General features: G+C 57.2%; 1 protein-coding gene across 1 annotated transcript in view; it reads left to right on the top strand.

Annotated features, from left to right (window-relative positions):
- espl1 (extra spindle pole bodies like 1, separase) overlaps positions 1 to 18,066 on the top strand; it is an 85,088-nt gene that overhangs the window by 14,621 nt on the left and 52,401 nt on the right. Inside the window, exon 5 of the mRNA XM_041182513.1 lies at positions 17,262 to 17,398. Within this exon, the coding sequence (XP_041038447.1) occupies positions 17,262 to 17,398 (137 nt within the window). The remainder of the gene's footprint in view (positions 1 to 17,261; positions 17,399 to 18,066) is intronic.

Raw genomic sequence — 18,066 nt, forward strand, 5'->3', positions numbered from 1 at the left:
AGTCTGTGTCTCTGTAACCTGTACCCTCTCCCCCACACAGCCCTGCGTCTCTGTAACCTGTACCCTCTCTCCCCCACACAGCCCTGCATCTCTGTAACCTGTACCCTCTCTCCCCTACACAGTCCTGCATCTCTGTAACCTGTACCGTGTCTCCCACACACAGTCTGAGTCTCTGTAACCTGGACCCTCTCTCCCCCACACAGCCCTGCGTCTCTGTAACCTGTACCCTCTCTCCCCTACACAGTCTGTGTCTCTGTAACCTGTACCCTCTCCCCCACACAGCCCTGCGTCTCTGTAACCTGTACCCTCTCTCCCCCACACAGCCCTGCGTCTCTGCAACCTGTACCCTCTCTCCCTCACACAGCCCTGCGTCTCTATAACCTGTACCCTCTCTCCCCCACACAGCCCTGTGTCTCTATAACCTGTACCCTCCCTCCCCCACACAGCCCTGAGTCTCTGTAACCTGTACCCTCTCTCCCCCATACAGCCCTACGTCTCTGTAACCTGTACCCTTTCTCCCCCACACAGCCCTGCGTCTCTGTAACCTGTACCCTCTCTCCCCCACACAGTCTGTGTCTCTGTAACCTGTACCCTCTCTCTCCCCCACACAGTCTGTGTCTCTATAACCTGTACCCTCTCTCTCCCCCACACAGTCTGTGTCTCTGTAACCTGTACCCTCTCTCCCTCACACAGCCCTGCATCTCTGTAACCTGTACCCTCTCTCCCTCACACAGCCCTGCATCTCTGTAACCTGTACCCTCTCTCCCTCACACAGCCCTGCATCTCTGTAACCTGTACCCTCTCTCCCTCACACAGCCCTGCGTCTCTGTAACCTGTACCCTTTCTCCCTCACACAGCCCTGCGTCTCTGTAACCTGTACCCTCTCTCCCTCAAACAGCCCTGCATCTCTGTAACCTGTACCCTCTCTCCCCCACACAGTCTGTGTCTCTGTAACCTGTACCCTCTCTCCCTCACACAGCCCTGCATCTCTGTAACCTGTACCCTCTCTCCCCCACACAGCCCTGCGTCTCTGTAACCTTACCCTCTCTCCCTCACACAGCCCTGCGTCTCTGTGACCTGTACCCTCTCTCCCTCACACAGCCCTGCGTCTCTGTAACCTGTACCCTCTCTCCCCCACACAGCCCTGCGTCTCTATAACCTGTACCCTCTCTCCCCCACACAGCCCTGTGTCTCTATAACCTGTACCCTCCCTCCCCCACACAGCCCTGAGTCTCTGTAACCTGTACCCTCTCTCCCCCACACAGCCCTACGTCTCTGTAACCTGTACCCTTTCTCCCCCACACAGCCCTGCGTCTCTGTAACCTGTACCCTCTCTCCCCCACACAGTCTGTGTCTCTGTAACCTGTACCCTCTCTCTCCCCCACACAGTCTGTGTCTCTATAACCTGTACCCTCTCTCTCCCCCACACCGTCTGTGTCTCTGTAACCTGTACCCTCTCTCCCTCACACAGCCCTGCATCTCTGTAACCTGTACCCTCTCTCCCTCACACAGCCCTGCATCTCTGTAACCTGTACCCTCTCTCCCTCACACAGCCCTGCATCTCTGTAACCTGTACCCTCTCTCCCTCACACAGCCCTGCGTCTCTGTAACCTGTACCCTTTCTCCCTCACACAGCCCTGCGTCTCTGTAACCTGTACCCTCTCTCCCTCAAACAGCCCTGCATCTCTGTAACCTGTACCCTCTCTCCCCCACACAGTCTGTGTCTCTGTAACCTGTACCCTCTCTCCCTCACACAGCCCTGCATCTCTGTAACCTGTACCCTCTCTCCCCACACAGCCCTGTGTCTCTGTAACCTGTACCCTCTCTCCCTCACACAGCCCTGCGTCTCTGTAACCTGTACCCTCTCTCCCTCACACTGCCCTGCGTCTCTGTGACCTGTACCCTCTCTCCCTCACACAGCCCTGCGTCTCTGTAACCTGTACCCTCTCTCCCCCACACAGCCCTGCGTCTCTGTAACCTGTACCCTCTCTCCCCCACACAGTCTGTCTCTGTAACCTGTACCCTCTCTCCCCCACACAGCCCTGCACCTCTGTAACCTGTACCCTCTCTCCCCCACACAGCCTGTGTTCCTGTAACCTGTACCCTCTCTCCCCCACACAACCCTGAGTCTCTATAACCTGTGCCCTCTCTCCCTCACACAGTCTGTGTCTCTGTAACCTGTACCGTGTCTCCCACACACAGCCCTGCGTCTCTATAACCTGTACCCTCTCTCCCCCACACAGCCCTGTGTCTCTGTAACCTGTACCCTCTCTCCCTCACACAGCCCTGCGTCTCTGTAACCTTTACCCTCTCTCCCCCACACAGCCCTGTCTCTCTGTAACCTGTACCCTCTCCCCCACACAGCCCTGCGTCTCTGTAACCTGTACCCTCTCTCCCCCACACAGCCCTGCGTCTCTGCAACCTGTACCCTCTCTCCCTCACACAGCCCTGCGTCTCTATAACCTGTACCCTCTCTCCCCCACACAGCCCTGTGTCTCTATAACCTGTACCCTCCCTCCCCCACACAGCCCTGAGTCTCTGTAACCTGTACCCTCTCTCCCCCACACAGCCCTACGTCTCTGTAACCTGTACCCTTTCTCCCCCACACAGCCCTGCGTCTCTGTAACCTGTACCCTCTCTCCCCCACACAGTCTGTGTCTCTATAACCTGTACCCTCTCTCTCCCCCACACAGTCTGTGTCTCTGTAACCTGTACCCTCTCTCCCTCACACAGCCCTGCATCTCTGTAACCTGTACCCTCTCTCCCTCACACAGCCCTGCATCTCTGTAACCTGTACCCTCTCTCCCTCACACAGCCCTGCATCTCTGTAACCTGTATCCTCTCTCCCTCAAACAGCCCTGCATCTCTGTAACCTGTACCCTCTCTCCCCCACACAGTCTGTGTCTCTGTAACCTGTACCCTCTCTCCCTCACACAGCCTTGCATCTCGGTAACCTGTACCCTCTCTCCCCCACACAGCCCTGTTTCTCTGTAACCTGTACCCTCTCTATTCCCCACACTGCCCTGCGTCTCTGTAAGCTGTACCGTCTCTCCCCCACACAGCCCTGAGTCAGTCACCTGTACCCTCTCTCCCTCACACAGCCCTGCGTCTCTGTAACCTGTACCCTCAATCCCCGACACAGCCCTGCGTCTCTGTAAACTGTACCCTCTCTCCCACACACATCCCTGTGTCTCTGTAACCTGTACCCTTTCTCCCCCACACAGCCCTGCGTCTCTGTAACCTGTACCCTCTCTCCCTCACACAGTCTGTGTCTCTGCAACCTGTACCGTGTCTCCCACACGCAGCCCTGTGTCTCTGTAACCTGTACCCTCTCTCCCCCACACAGCCCTGTGTCTCTGTAACCTGTACCCTCTCTCCCCCACACAGTCTGTCTCTGTAACCTGTACACTCCCTCCCCACACAGCCCTGCGTCTCTGTAACCTGTACCCTCTCTCCCCCACACAGCCCTGCATCTCTGTAACCTGTACCCTCTCTCCCCCACACAGCCCTGCGTCTCTGTAACCTGTACCCTCTCCCCCACACAGCCCTGCGTCTCTGTAACCTGTACCCTCTCTCCCACACACAGCCCAGTGTCTCTGTAACCTGTACCCTCTCTCCCCCACACAGCCCTGCGTCTCTGTAACCTGTACCCTCTCTCCCCACACAGCCCTGCGTCTCTGTAACCTGTACCCTCTCTCCCCCACACAGTCTGTCTCTGTAACCTGTACCCTCTCTCCCTCACACAGCCCTGCGTCTCTGTAACCTGTACCCTCTCTCCCCCACACAGTCTGCGTCTCTGTAACCTGTAACCTCTCTCCCCCACACAGCCCTTCGTCTCTGTTACCTTTACCCTCTCTCCCCCACACATCCGTGTCTCTGTAACCTGTACCCTCTCTCCCCCACACAGCCCTGCGTCTCTGTAACCTGTACCCTCTCTCCCCCACACATCCCTGTGTCTCTGTAACCTGTACCCTCTCTCCCCCACACAGCCCTCTGTCTCTGTAACCTGTACCCTCTCTATTCCCCACACTGCCCTGCGTCTCTGTAAGCTGTACCCTCTCTCCCCACACCGTCTGTGTCTCTGTAACCTGTACCCTCTCTCCCCTACACAGTCTGCGTCTCTGTAACCTGTACCCTCTATCCCCGACACAGCCCTGCGTCTCTGTAACCTGTACCCTCTCTCCCACACACATCCCTGTGTCTCTGTAACCTGTACCTTCTCTCCCCCACACAGCCCTGCGTCTCTGTAACCTGTACCCTCTCTCCCCCACACAGTCTGTGTCTCTCTAACCTGTACCCTCTCTCCCCCACACAGCCCTGCTTCTCTGTAACCTGTACCCTCTCTCCCCCACACAGTCTGCGTCTCTGTAACCTGTACCCTCTCTCCCCACACAGCCCTGCGTCTCTATAACCTGTACCCTCTACCCCACACAGTCTGTGTCTCTGTAACCTGTACCCTCTCTCCCCCACACAGCCCTGCGTCTCTGTAACCTTTACCCTCTCCCCCACACATTCCTGTGTCTCTGTACCCTGTACCCTCTCTCCCCCACACAGCCCTGCGTCTCTGTAACCTGTACCCTCTCTCCCTCACACAGCCCTGGGTCTCTGTAACCTGTACCCTTTCTCCCCAACACAGCCCTGCGTCTCTGTAACCTGTACCCTCTCTCCCTCACACAGCCCTGTTTCTCTGTAACCTGTACCCTCTCTATTCCCCACACTGCCCTGCGTCTCTGTAAGCTGTACCGTCTCTCCCCCACACAGCCCTGAGTCAGTCACCTGTACCCTCTCTCCCTCACACAGCCCTGCGTCTCTGTAACCTGTACCCTCAATCCCCGACACAGCCCTGCGTCTCTGTAAACTGTACCCTCTCTCCCACACACATCCCTGTGTCTCTGTAACCTGTACCTTCTCTCCCCCACACAGCCCTGCGTCTCTGTAACCTGTACCCTCTCTCCCTCACACAGTCTGTGTCTGTGTAACCTGTACCGTGTCTCCCACACGCAGCCCTGTGTCTCTATAACCTATACCCTCTCTCCGCCACACAGTCTGTGGCTCTGAAACCTGTACCCTCTCTCCCCCACACAGTCTGTCTCTGTAACCTGTACACTCCCTCCCCACACAGCCCTGCGTCTCTGTAACCTGTACCCTCTCCCCCACACTGCCCTATGTCTCTGTAACCTGTACCCTCTCTCCCCCACACAGCCCTGCGTCTCTGTAACCTGTACCCTCTCCCCCACACTGCCCTATGTTTCTGTAACCTGTACCGTGTCTCCCACACACAGCCCTGTGTCTCTATAACCTGTACCCTCTCTCCCCCACACAGCCTTGCGTCTCTGTAACCTGTACCCTCTCTCCCCCACACTGCCCTGTGTCTCTGTAACCTGTACCCTCTCTCCCCCACACAGTCTGTCTCTGTAACCTGTACCCTCTCTCCCTCACACAGCCCTGCATCTCTATAACCTGTACCCTCTCTCCCCCACACAGCCCTGCGTCTCTGCAACCTGTACCCTCTCTCCCCACACAGCCCTGCGTCTCTGTAACCTGTACCCTCTCTCCCCCACACAGCCCCGCGTCTCTGTAACCTGTACCCTCTCTCCCCCACACAGTCTGCGTCTCTGTAACCTGGACCCTCTCTCCCCCACACAGACTGTGTCTCTGTAACCTGTACCCTCTCTCCCCACACAGCCCTGTGTCTCTTCAACCTGTACCCTCTCTCCACCACACAGCCATACGTTTCTGTAACCTGTACCCTCTCTCCCCCACACAGCCTGTTTCTCTGTAACCTGTACCCTCTCTCCCCGCACAGCCCTGTGTCTCTGTAACCTGTACCCTCTCTCCCCACACAGCCCTGCGTCTCTGTAACCTGTACCCTCTCTCCCCTACACAGCCCTGTGTCTCTGTAACCTGTACCCTCTCTCCCCCACACAGCCCTGTGTCTCTGTAACCTGTACACTCCCTCCCCACACAGCCCTGTGTCTCTGCAACCTGTACCCTCTCTCCCCCACACAGCCCTGCGATTGTAACCTGTACCCTCTCTGCCCCACACAGTCTGTGTCTCTATAACCTGTACCCTCTCTCCCCCACACAGTCTGTGTCTCTATAACCTGTACCCTCTCTTCCCCACACAGTGTGTCTCTGTAACCTGTACCCTCTCTCCCCTACACAGTCTGCGTCTCTGTAACCTGTACCCTCTATCCCCGACACAGCCCTGCGTCTCTGTAACCTGTACCCTCTCTCCCACACACATCCCTGTGTCTCTGTAACCTGTACCTTCTCTCCCCCACACAGCTCTGCGTCTCTGTAACCTGTACCCTCTCTCCCCCACACAGCCTGTGTCTCTATAACCTGCACCCTCTCTCCCCCACACAGCCCTGCGCCTCTGTAACCTGTACCCTCTCTCCCCCACACAGCCTGTGTCCCTGTAACCTGTACCCTCTCTCCCCCACACAACCCTGCGTCTCTGTAACCTGTACCCTCTCTCCCTCACACAGTCTGTGTTTCTGTAACCTGTACCGTGTCTCCCACACGAAGCCCTGTGTCTCTATAACTTGTACCCTCTCTCCCCCACACAGCCCTGCGTCTCTGTAACCTGTACCCTCTCTCCCCCACACAGTCTGTGGCTCTGAAACCTGTACCCTCTCTCCCGACACAGCCCTGTGTCTCTGTAACCTGTACCCTCTCACCCCCACACAGCCCTGCGTCTGTAACCTGTACTCTCTCCCCCACACAGCCCTGCGTCTCTGTAACCTGTACCCTCTCTCCCTCACACAGCCCTGCATCTCTATAACCTGTACCCTCTCTCCCCCACACTGCCCTGCGTCTCTGCAACCTGTACCCTCTCTCCCCCACACAGACTGCGTCTCTGTAACCTGTACCCTCTCTCCCCACACAGCCCTGTGTCTCTTCAACCTGTACCCTCTCTCCACCACACAGCCCTGCGTTTCTGTAACCTGTACCCTCTCTCCCCCACACAGCCCTGTGTCTCTGTAACCTGTACCCTCTCTCCCCCACACAGTCTGTGGCTCTGTAACCTGTACCCTCTCTCCCCACACAGCCCTGCGTCTCTGTAACCTGTACCCTCTCTCCCCACACAGCCCTGCGTCTCTGTAACCTGTACCCTCTCTCCCCCAGACAGCCCTGCGTCTCTGTAACCTGTACCCTCTCTCCCCCACGCAGCCCTGTGTCCCTGTAAACTGTATCCTTTCTCCCCACACAGCCCTGTATCCGTGTAACCTGTCCCCTCTCTCCTCCACACGGCCCTGCGTCTCTGTAACCTGTACCCTCTCTCCCCACACATCCATGTGTCTCTGTAACCTATACCCTCTCTCCCCCACACAGCCATGCGTTTCTGTAACCTGTACCCTCTCTCCCCGACACAGCCCTGCATCTCTGTAACCTGTACCCTCTCTCCCCCACACAGCCCTGTGTCTCTGTAACCTGTACTCTCTCTCCCCCACACAGTCTGTGTCTCTGTAACCTGTACCCTCTCTCCCCCACACAGCCCTGCGTCTCTGTAACCTGTACCCTCTCTCCCCCACACAGTCTGCGTCTCTGTAACCTGGACCCTCTCTCCCCCACACAGACTGCGTCTCTGTAACCTGTACCCTCTCTCCCCCACACAGCCCTGTATCTCTGTAACCTGTACCCTCTCTCCCCCACACAGCCCTGCATCTCTGTAACCTGTACCCTCTCTGCCCCACACAGCCCTGTGTCTCTGCAACCTGTACCCTCTCTCCCCCACACAGCCCAGTGTTTCTGTAACCTGTACCCTCTCTCCCCCACACAGCCCTGCGTCACTGTAACCTGTACCCTCTCTCCCCCACACAGCCCTGCGTCACTGTAACCTGTACCCTCTCTCCCCCGCACAGTCTGCGTCTCTGTAACCTGTACCCTCTCTATTCCCCACACTGCCCTGCGTCTCTGTAACCTGTACCCTCTCTCCCCACACAGCCCAGTGTCTCTGCAACCTGTACCCTCTCTCCCCCACACAGCCCTGCGTTTCTGTAACCTGTACCCTCTCTCCCCCACACAGCCTGTTTCTCTGTAACCTGTTCCCTCTCTCCCCCACACAGCCCTGTGTCTCTGTAACCTGTAAGCTCTCTCCCCACACAGCCCTGCGTCTCTGTAACCTGTACCCTCTCTCCCCACACAGCCCTGTGTCTCTGTAACCTGTACCCTCTCTCCCCCACACAGTCTGTGTCTCTATAACCTGTACCCTCTCTCCCCCACACAGTCTGTGTCTCTATAACCTGTACCCTCTCTCCCCCACACAGTCTGTCTGTAACCTGTACACTCCCTCCCCACACTTCCCTGCGTCTCTGTAACCTGTACCCTCTCTCCCCCACACAGCCCTGTGTCTCTGTAACCTGTACCCTCTCTCCCCACACAGCCCTGCGTCTCTGTAACCTGTACCCTCTCTCCCCACACAGCCCTGCCTCTCTGTAACCTGTACCCTCTCTCCCCACACAGCCCTGCGTCTCTATAACCTGTACCCTCTCTCCCCCACACAGTGTGTGTCTCTCTAACCTGTACCCTCTCTCTCCCCCACACAGTCTGTGGCTCTGAAACCTGTACCCTCTCTCCCGACACAGCCCTGTGTCTCTGTAACCTGCACCCTCTCTCCCCCACACAGCCCTGCGTCTGTAACCTGTACCCTCTCTCCCCCACACAGCCCTGCGTCTCTGTAAACTGTACCCTCTCTCCCCCACAAAGTCTGCGTCTCTGTAACCTGTAACCTCTCTCCCCCACACAGCCCTGCGTCTGTAACCTGTACCCTCTCTCCCCCACACAGCCCTGCGTCTCTGTAACCTGTACCCTCTCTCCCCCACACAGTCTGTGTCTCTGTAACCTGTACCCTCTCTCCCCCACACAGCCCTCTGTCTCTGTAACCTGTACCCTCTCTATTCCCCACACTGCCCTGCGTCTCTGTAAGCTGTACCCTCTCTCCCCACACAGTCTGTCTCTATAACCTGTACCCTCTCTTCCCCACACAGTCTGTGTCTCTGTAACCTGTACCCTCTCTCCCCTACACAGTCTGCGTCTCTGTAACCTGTACCCTCTCTCCCCGACACAGCCCTGCGTCTCTGTAACCTGTACCCTCTCTCCCACACACATCCCTGTGTCTCTGTAACCTGTACCCTCTCTCCCCCACACAGCCCTGCGTCTCTGTAACCTGTACCCTCTCTCCCCCACACAGTCTGTGTCTCTGTAACCTGTACCCTCTCTCCCCCACACAGCCCTGCGTCTCTGTAACCTGTACCCTCTCTCCCCCACACAGACTGCGTCTCTGTAACCTGTACCCTCTCTCCCCACACAGCCCTGCGTCTCTATAACCTGTACCCTCTCTCCCCCAAACAGTCTGTGTCTCTATAACCTGTACCCTCTCTCCCCCACACAGCCCTGCGTCTCTGTTACCTTTACCCTCTCCCCCACACATTCCTGTGTCTCTGTACCCTGTACCCTCTCTCCCCCACACAGCCCTGCGTCTCTGTAACCTGTACCCTCTCTCCCTCACACAGCCCTGCGTCTCTGTAACCTGTACCCTTTCTCCCCCACACAGCCCTGCGTCTCTGTAACCTGTACCCTCTCTCCCTCACACAGCCCTGTTTCTCTGTAACCTGTACCCTCTCTATTCCCCACACTGCCCTGCGTCTCTGTAAGCTGTACCGTCTCTCCCCCACACAGCCCTGAGTCAGTCACCTGTACCCTCTCTCCCCCACACAGCACTGCGTTTGTAACCTGTACCCTCTCTCCCCCACACAGTCTGTCTCTATAACCTGTACCCTCTCTTCCCTACACAGTCTGCGTCTCTGTAACCTGTACCCTCAATCCCCGACACAGCCCTGCGTCTCTGTAAACTGTACCCTCTCTCCCACACACATCCCTGTGTCTCTGTAACCTGTACCTTCTCTCCCCCACACAGCCCTGCGTCTCTGTAACCTGTACCCTCTCTCCCTCACACAGTCTGTGTCTGTGTAACCTGTACCGTGTCTCCCACACGCAGCCCTGTGTCTCTATAACCTATACCCTCTCTCCGCCACACAGTCTGTGGCTCTGAAACCTGTACCCTCTCTCCCCCACACAGTCTGTCTCTGTAACCTGTACACTCCCTCCCCACACAGCCCTGCGTCTCTGTAACCTGTACCCTCTCCCCCACACTGCCCTATGTCTCTGTAACCTGTACCCTCTCTCCCCCACACAGCCCTGCGTCTCTGTAACCTGTACCCTCTCCCCCACACTGCCCTATGTTTCTGTAACCTGTACCGTGTCTCCCACACACAGCCCTGTGTCTCTATAACCTGTACCCTCTCTCCCCCACACAGCCTTGCGTCTCTGTAACCTGTACCCTCTCTCCCCCACACTGCCCTGTGTCTCTGTAACCTGTACCCTCTCTCCCCCACACAGTCTGTCTCTGTAACCTGTACCCTCTCTCCCTCACACAGCCCTGCATCTCTATAACCTGTACCCTCTCTCCCCCACACAGCCCTGCGTCTCTGCAACCTGTACCCTCTCTCCCCCATACAGCCCTGCGTCTGTAACCTGTACCCTCTCACCCCCACACAGCCCTGTGTCTCTGTAACCTGTACCCTCTCTCCCCCACACAGCCCTGCGTCTCTATAACCTGTACCCTCTCTCCCCCACACAGTCTGCGTCTCTATAACCTGTACCCTCTCTCCCCACACAGTCTGCGTCTCTGTAACCTGGACCCTCTCTCCCCCACCCAGACTGCGTCTCTGTAACCTGTACCCTCTCTCCCCACACAGCCCAGTGTCTCTGCAACCTGTACCCTCTCTCCCCCACACAGCCCTGCGTTTCTGTAACCTGTACCCTCTCTCCCCCACACAGCCTGTTTCTGTGTAACCTGTTCCCTCTCTCCCCCACACAGCCCTGTGTCTCTGTAACCTGTAACCTCTCTCCCCACACAGCCCTGCGTCTCTGTAACCTGTACCCTCTCTCCCCACACAGCCCAGTGTCTCTGCAACCTGTACCCTCTCTCCCCCACACAGCCCTGCGTTTCTGTAACCTGTACCCTCTCTCCCCCACACAGCCTGTTTCTCTGTAACCTGTTCCCTCTCTCCCCCACACAGCCCTGTGTCTCTGTAACCTGTAACCTCTCTCCCCACACAGCCCTGCGTCTCTGTAACCTGTACCCTCTCTCCCCACACAGCCCTGCGTCTCTGTAACCTGTACCCTCTCTCCCCCACACAGTCTGTGTCTCTATAACCTGTACCCTCTCTCCCCCACACAGCCCTGTGTCTCTGTAACCTGTACCCTCTCTCCCCCACACAGTCTGTGTCTCTATAACCTGTACCCTCTCTCCCCCACACAGTCTGTGTCTCTATAACCTGTACCCTCTCTCCCCCACACAGTCTGTCTGTAACCTGTACACTCCCTCCCCACACTTCCCTGCGTCTCTGTAACCTGTACCCTCTCTCCCCCACACAGCCCTGCGTCACTGTAACCTTTATCCTCTCTCCCCATACAGCCCTGCGTCTCTGTAACCTGTACCCTCTCTCCCCCGCACAGCCCTGCGCCTCTGTAACCTGTACCCTCTATCCCCCACACACCCTGTGTCTCTGTAACCTGGACCCTCTCTCCCCCACACAGACTGCATCTCTGTAACCTGTACCCTCTCTGCCCCACACAGCCCTGTGTCTCTGTAACCTGTACCCTCTCTCCCCCACACAGTCTGCGTCTCTGTAACCTGGACCCTCTCTCCCCCACACAGACTGCGTCTCTGTAACCTGTACCCTCTCTCCCCCACACAGCCCTGTATCTCTGTAACCTGTACCCTCTCTCCCCCACACAGCCCTGCATCTCTGTAACCTGTACCCTCTCTGCCCCACACAGCCCTGTGTCTCTGCAACCTGTACCCTCTCTCCCCCACACAGCCCAGTGTTTCTGTAACCTGTACCCTCTCTCCACCACACAGCCCTGCGTTTCTGTAACCTGTACCCTCTCTCCCCCACACAGCCTGTTTCTCTGTAACCTGTACCCTCTCTCCCCCACACAGCCCTGTGTCTCTGTAACCTGTACCCTCTCTCCCCACACAGCCCTGCGTCTCTGTAACCTGTACCCTCTCTTCCCCACACAGTCTGTCTCTATAACCTGTACCCTCTCTCCCCCACACAGTCTGTCTCTGTAACCTGTACACTCCCTCCCCACACTGCCCTGCGTCTCTGTAACCTGTACCCTCTGCCCCAAACAGTCTGTCTCTGTAACCTGTACACTCCCTCCCCACACAGCCCTGCGTCTGTAACCTGTACCCTCTCTCCCCCACACAGCCCTGCGTCTCTGTAACCTGTACCCTCTCTCCCCCACACAGTCTGCGTCTCTGTAACCTGTACCCTCTCTCCCCACACAGCCCTGCGTCTCTATAACCTGTACCCTCTCTCCCCCACACAGTCTGTGTCTCTATAATCTGTACCCTCTCTCCCCCACACAGCCCTTCGTCTCTGTTACCTTTACCCTCTCTCCCCCACACATCCCTGTGTCTCTGTAACCTGTACCCTCTCTCCCCCACACAGCCCTACGTCTCTGTAACCTGTACCCTCTCTCCCCCACACAGCCCTCTGTCTCTGTAACCTGTACCCTCTCTATTCCCCACACAGCCCTGCGTCTCTGTAACCTGTACCCTCTCTCCCCCACACAGTCTGCGTCTCTGTAACCTGTACCCTCTATCCCCGACACAGCCCTGCGTCTCTGTAACCTGTACCCTCTCTCCCACACACATCCCTGTGTCTCTGTAACCTGTACCTTCTCTCCCCCACACAGCCCTGCGTCTCTGTAACCTGTACCCTCTCTCCCCCACACAGTCTGTGTCTCTATAACCTGCACCCTCTCTCCCCCACACAGTCTGTCTCTGTAACCTGTACACTCCCTCCCCACACAGCCCTGCGTCTCTGTAACCTGTACCCTCTCCCCCACACAGCCCTACATCTCTGTAACCTGTACCCTCTCTCCCCCACACAGCCTGTGTCCCTGTGACCTGTACCCTCTCTCCCCCACACAGCCTGTGTCCCTGTGACCTGTACCCTCTCTCCCCCACACAGCCCTGCGTCTCTGTAACCTGTACACTCTCTCCCTCACACAGTCTGTGGCTCTGTAACCTGTACCCTCTCTCCCCCACACAACCCTGCTTCTCTGTAACATGTACCCCCTCTCCCCACACAGCCCTGCGTCTCTGTAACCTGTACTCTCTCTCCCCCACACAGCCCTGCGTCTCTGTAACCTGTACCCTCTCTGCCCCACACAGCCCTGCGTCTCTGTAACCTGTACCCAATCTCCCCACACAGCCCTGTGTCCATGTAACCTGTACCCTCTCACCCCCACAAAGCCCTGCGTCTCTGTAACCTGTACTCATTCTCCCCCACACATTCTGCGTCTTTGAAAGCTGTACCCTCTCTCCCCACACAGCCCTGCGGCTCTATAACCTGTCCCCTCTCTCCCCCACACAGTCTGTGTCTCTATAACCTGTATCCTCTCTCTCCCCCACACAGTCTGTGTCTCTGCAACCTGTACCCTCTCTCCCCCACAGAGCCCTGCATCTCTGTAACCTGTACCCTCTCTGCCCCACACAGCCCTGTGTCTCTGTAACCTGTACCCTCTCTCCCCCACACAGACTGCGTCTCTGTAACCTGTACCCTCTCTCCCCACACAGCCCTGTGTCTCTGCAACCTGTACCCTCTCTCCCCCACACAGCCCTGCGTTTCTGTAACCTGTACGCTCTTTCCCCCACACAGCCTGTTTCTCTGTAACCTGTACCCTCTCTCCCCCACACAGCCCTGTGTCTCTGTAACCTGTACCCTCTCTCCTCACACAGCCCTGCGTCTCTGTAACCTGTACCCTCTCTCCCCCACACAGTCTGTGTCTCTGTAACCTGTACCCTCTCTCCCCCACACAGTCTGTCTCTGTAACCTGTACACTCCCTCCCCACACTGCCCTGCGTCTCTGTAACCTGTACCCTCTCCCCCACACAGTCTGTGTCTCTGTAACCTGTACCCTCTCTCCCCCACACAGTCTGTCTCTGTAACCTGTACACTCCCTCCCCACACTGCCCTGCGTCTCTGTAACCTGTACCCTCTCTCCCCCACGCAGCCCTGCGATTGTAACCTGTACCCTCTCTCCCCCACAGTCTGTGTCTCTATAACCTGTACCCTCTCTTCCCCGCACAGTGTGTCTCTATAACCTGTACCCTCTCTCCCCTACACAGTCTGCGTCTCTGTAACCTGTACCCTCTATCCCCGACACAGCCCTGCGTCTCTGTAACCTGTACCCTCTCTCCCACACACATCCCTGTGTCTCTGTAACCTGTACCTTCTCTCCCCCACACAGCCCTGCGTCTCTGTAACCTGTACCCTCTCTCCCCCACACAGTCTGTGTCCCTGTAACCTGTACCCTCTCTCCCCCACACAACCCTGAGTCTCTGTAACCTGTACCCTCTCTTCCCCACACAGTCTGTGTTTCTGTAACCTGTACCGTGTCTCCCACACGCAGCCCTGTGTCCCTGTAACCTGTACCCTCTCTTCCCTACACAGTCTGCGTCTCTGTAACCTGTACCCTCAATCCCCGACACAGCCCTGCGTCTCTGTAACCTGTACCTTCTCTCCGCCACACAGCCCTGCGTCTCTGTAACCTGTACCCCCTCTCCCTCACACAGTCGGTGTCTCTGTAACCTGTACCGTGTCTCCCACACGCAGCCCTGTGTCTCTATAACCTGTACCCTCTCTCCGCCACACAGTCTGTGGCTCTGAAACCTGTACCCTCTCTCCCCCACACAGTCTGTCTCTGTAACCTGTACACTCCCTCCCCACACAGCCCTGCGTCTCTGTAACCTGTACCCTCTCCCCCACACTGCCCTTTGTCTCTGTAACCTGTACCCTCTCTCCCCCACACAGCCCTGCGTCTCTGTAACCTGTACCCTCTCCCCCACACTGCCCTATGTTTCTGTAACCTGTACCGTGTCTCCCACACACAGCCCTGTGTCTCTGTAACCTGTACCCTCTCTCCCTCACACAGCCCTGCATCTCTATAACCTGTACACTCTCTCACCCACACTGCCCTGCATCTCTGCAACCTGTACCCTCTCTCTCCCATACAGCCCTGCGTCTGTAACCTGTACCCTCTCACCCCCACACAGCCCTGCGTCTCTGTAACCTGTACCCTCTCTCCCCCACGCAGTCTGTGTCTCTCTAACCTGTACCCTCTCTCCCCCACACAGCCCTGCGTCTCTATAACCTGTACCCTCTCTCCCCCACACAGCTCTGCCTCTCTATAACCTGTACCCTCTCTCCCCCACACATCCCTGTATCTCTGTAACCTGTACCCTCTCTCCCCCACACAGCCCTGTGTCTCTGTAACCTGTACCCTCTCTTCCCCACACAGCCCTGTGCCTCTGTAACCTGTACCCTCTCTCCCCCACACAGCCCTGCGTCTCTATAACCTGTACCCTCTCTCCCCCACACAGTCTGCGTCTCTATAACCTGTACCCTCTCTCCCCACACAGTCTGCGTCTCTGTAACCTGGACCCTCTCTCCCCCACACAGACTGCGTCTCTGTAACCTGTACCCTCTCTCCCCACACAGCCCTGTGTCTCTGCAACCTGTACCCTCTCTCCACCACACAGCCCTGCGTTTCTGTAACCTGTACCCTCTCTCCCACACACAGCCCTGTCTCTGTAACCTGTACCCTCTCTCTCCCACAGTCTGCGTCTCTGTAACCTGTACCCTCTCTCCCCCACACAGCCCTACTTCTCTGTAACCTGTACCCTCTCTCCCCCACAGTGTGTCTCTGTAACCTGTACCCTCTCTCCCCCACACAGCCCTGTGTCTCTGTAACCTGTACCCTCTCTCCCCACACAGCCCTGTGTCTCTGTAACCTGTACCCTCTTTCCCCCACACAGCCCTGTGTCTCTGTAACCTGTACCCTCTGTCCGCCACACAGCTCTGCGTCTGTAACCTGTACCCTCTCTTCCCCACACAGCCCTGCGTCTCTGTAACCTTTACCCTCTCTCCCCAACCCAGTCTGTCTCTGTAACCTGTACCCTCTCTCCCCCACACAGCCCTGCGTCTCTGTAACCTTTACCCTCTCTCCCCAACCCAGTCTGTCTCTGTAACCTGTACCCTCTCTCCTCACACAGCCCTGTGTCCCTGTAACCTGTACCCTCTCTCCCCCACACGGCCCTGTGTCCCTGTAACCTGTACCCTCTCTCCCCCACACAGCCCTGTGTCTCTGTAACCTGTACCCTCTCTCCCCCACACAGCCCTGCGTCTCTGTAACCTGTACCCTCTCCCCCACACAGCCCTGTGTCTCTGTAACCTGTACCCTCTCTCCCCCACACAGCCCTGTGTCTCTGTAACCTGTACCCTCTCTCCCCCACACAGCCCTGTGTCTCTCTAACCTGTACCCTCTCTTCCCCCACACAGTCTGTGTCTCTGTAAACTGTACCCGCTCTCCCTCACACAGCCCTGTGTCTCTGTAACCTGTACCCTCTCTCCCCCACACAGCCCTCGTCTCTGTAACCTGTACCCTCTCTCCCCGCACAGCCCTGTGTCTCTGTAACCTGTACCCTCTCTCCCCCACACAGCCTTGCACCCCTGTAACCCGTACCCTCTCTCCCCCACACAGCCCTGCATCTCTATAGTCTGTACCCTCTCTCCCCACACAGCCCTGTGTCTCTGTAACCAGTACCCTCTCTCCCCCAGTCTGCGTCTCTGTAACCTGTACCCTCTCTCCCACACACAGCCCTGTCTCTGTAACCTGTACCCTCTATCCCCCACACAGCCCTGTGTCTCTGTAACCTGTACCCTCTCTCCCCACACATCCCTGTGTCTCTGTAACCTGTACCCTCTCTCCCCACACAGCCCTGCGTCTCTAACCTGTACCCTCTCTCCCCACACAGCCCTGTCTCTGTAACCTGTACCCTCTCTCCCCCACACGGCCCTGTGTCCCTGTAACCTGTACCCTCTCTCCCCACACAGCCCTGCGTCTCTGTAACCTGTACCCTCTCTCCCCCACACAGCCCTGTATCTCTGTAACCTGTACCCTCTCTCCCCACACAGCCCTGTATCTCTGTAACCTGTACCCTCTCTCCCCCACACAGACTGCGTCTCTGTAACCTGTACCCTCTCTCCCCACACAGTCTGTGTCTCTGTAACCTGTACCCTCTCTCCCCCACACAGCCCTGCGTCTCTGTAACCTGTACCCTCTCTCCCACACACATCCCTGTGTCTCTGTAACCTGTACCCTCTCTCCCCACACAGCCCTTCGTCTCTATAACCTGGCCTATGGATTTTACAGCCAGAAATTGTTCTCAGAGGCTGCTGAAATTGCTGTAATGTTACGTGGAGATGTACAGCCGCCCAACCTGTTTTCTCGTTCCTCGCTCCCTCTGGATAAGGTAAGGTTTGGTTGCTTAAAGCTGGTATCAATGCTGCAAGTAATGGGGTGGCGGTGGTTGTAGGTGGGTTTAGATGGGGGATATGAGACCTCGTGGCTAACCCCCTGTCCCACACTCCATTCTGGGCCCAGCTCCCTATCGTGTATAACCCCCCCGTCCCCCTCCCCATACTGTCCCCACTCCCTATCGTGTATAACCCCCTGTCCCTGTCCCCCTCCCCATACTGTCCCCACTCCCTATCGTGTATAACCCCCTGTCCCTGTCCCCCTCCCCATACTGTCCCCACTCCCTATCGTGTATAACCCCCTGTCCCTGTCCCTGTCCCCCTCCCCATACTGTCCCCACTCCCTATCGTGTATAAACCCCTGTCCCTGTCCCTGTCCCCCTCCCCATACTGTCCCCACTCCCTATCGTGTATAAACCCCTGTCCCTGTCCCTGTCCCCCTCCCCATACTGTCCCCACTCCCTATCGTGTATAACCCCCTGTCCCTGTCCCTGTCCCCCTCCCCATACTGTCCCCACTCCCTATCGTGTATAACCCCCTGTCCCTGTCCCCCTCCCCATACTGTCCCCACTCCCTATCGTGTATAACCCCCTGTCCCTGTCCCTGTCCCCCTCCCCATACTGTCCCCACTCCCTATCGTGTATAACCCCCTGTCCCTGTCCCC

The sequence above is a fragment of the Carcharodon carcharias genome (genome assembly GCF_017639515.1).
Source record: "Carcharodon carcharias isolate sCarCar2 chromosome X unlocalized genomic scaffold, sCarCar2.pri SUPER_X_unloc_6, whole genome shotgun sequence".
Lineage (NCBI taxonomy): Eukaryota > Metazoa > Chordata > Chondrichthyes > Lamniformes > Lamnidae > Carcharodon > Carcharodon carcharias.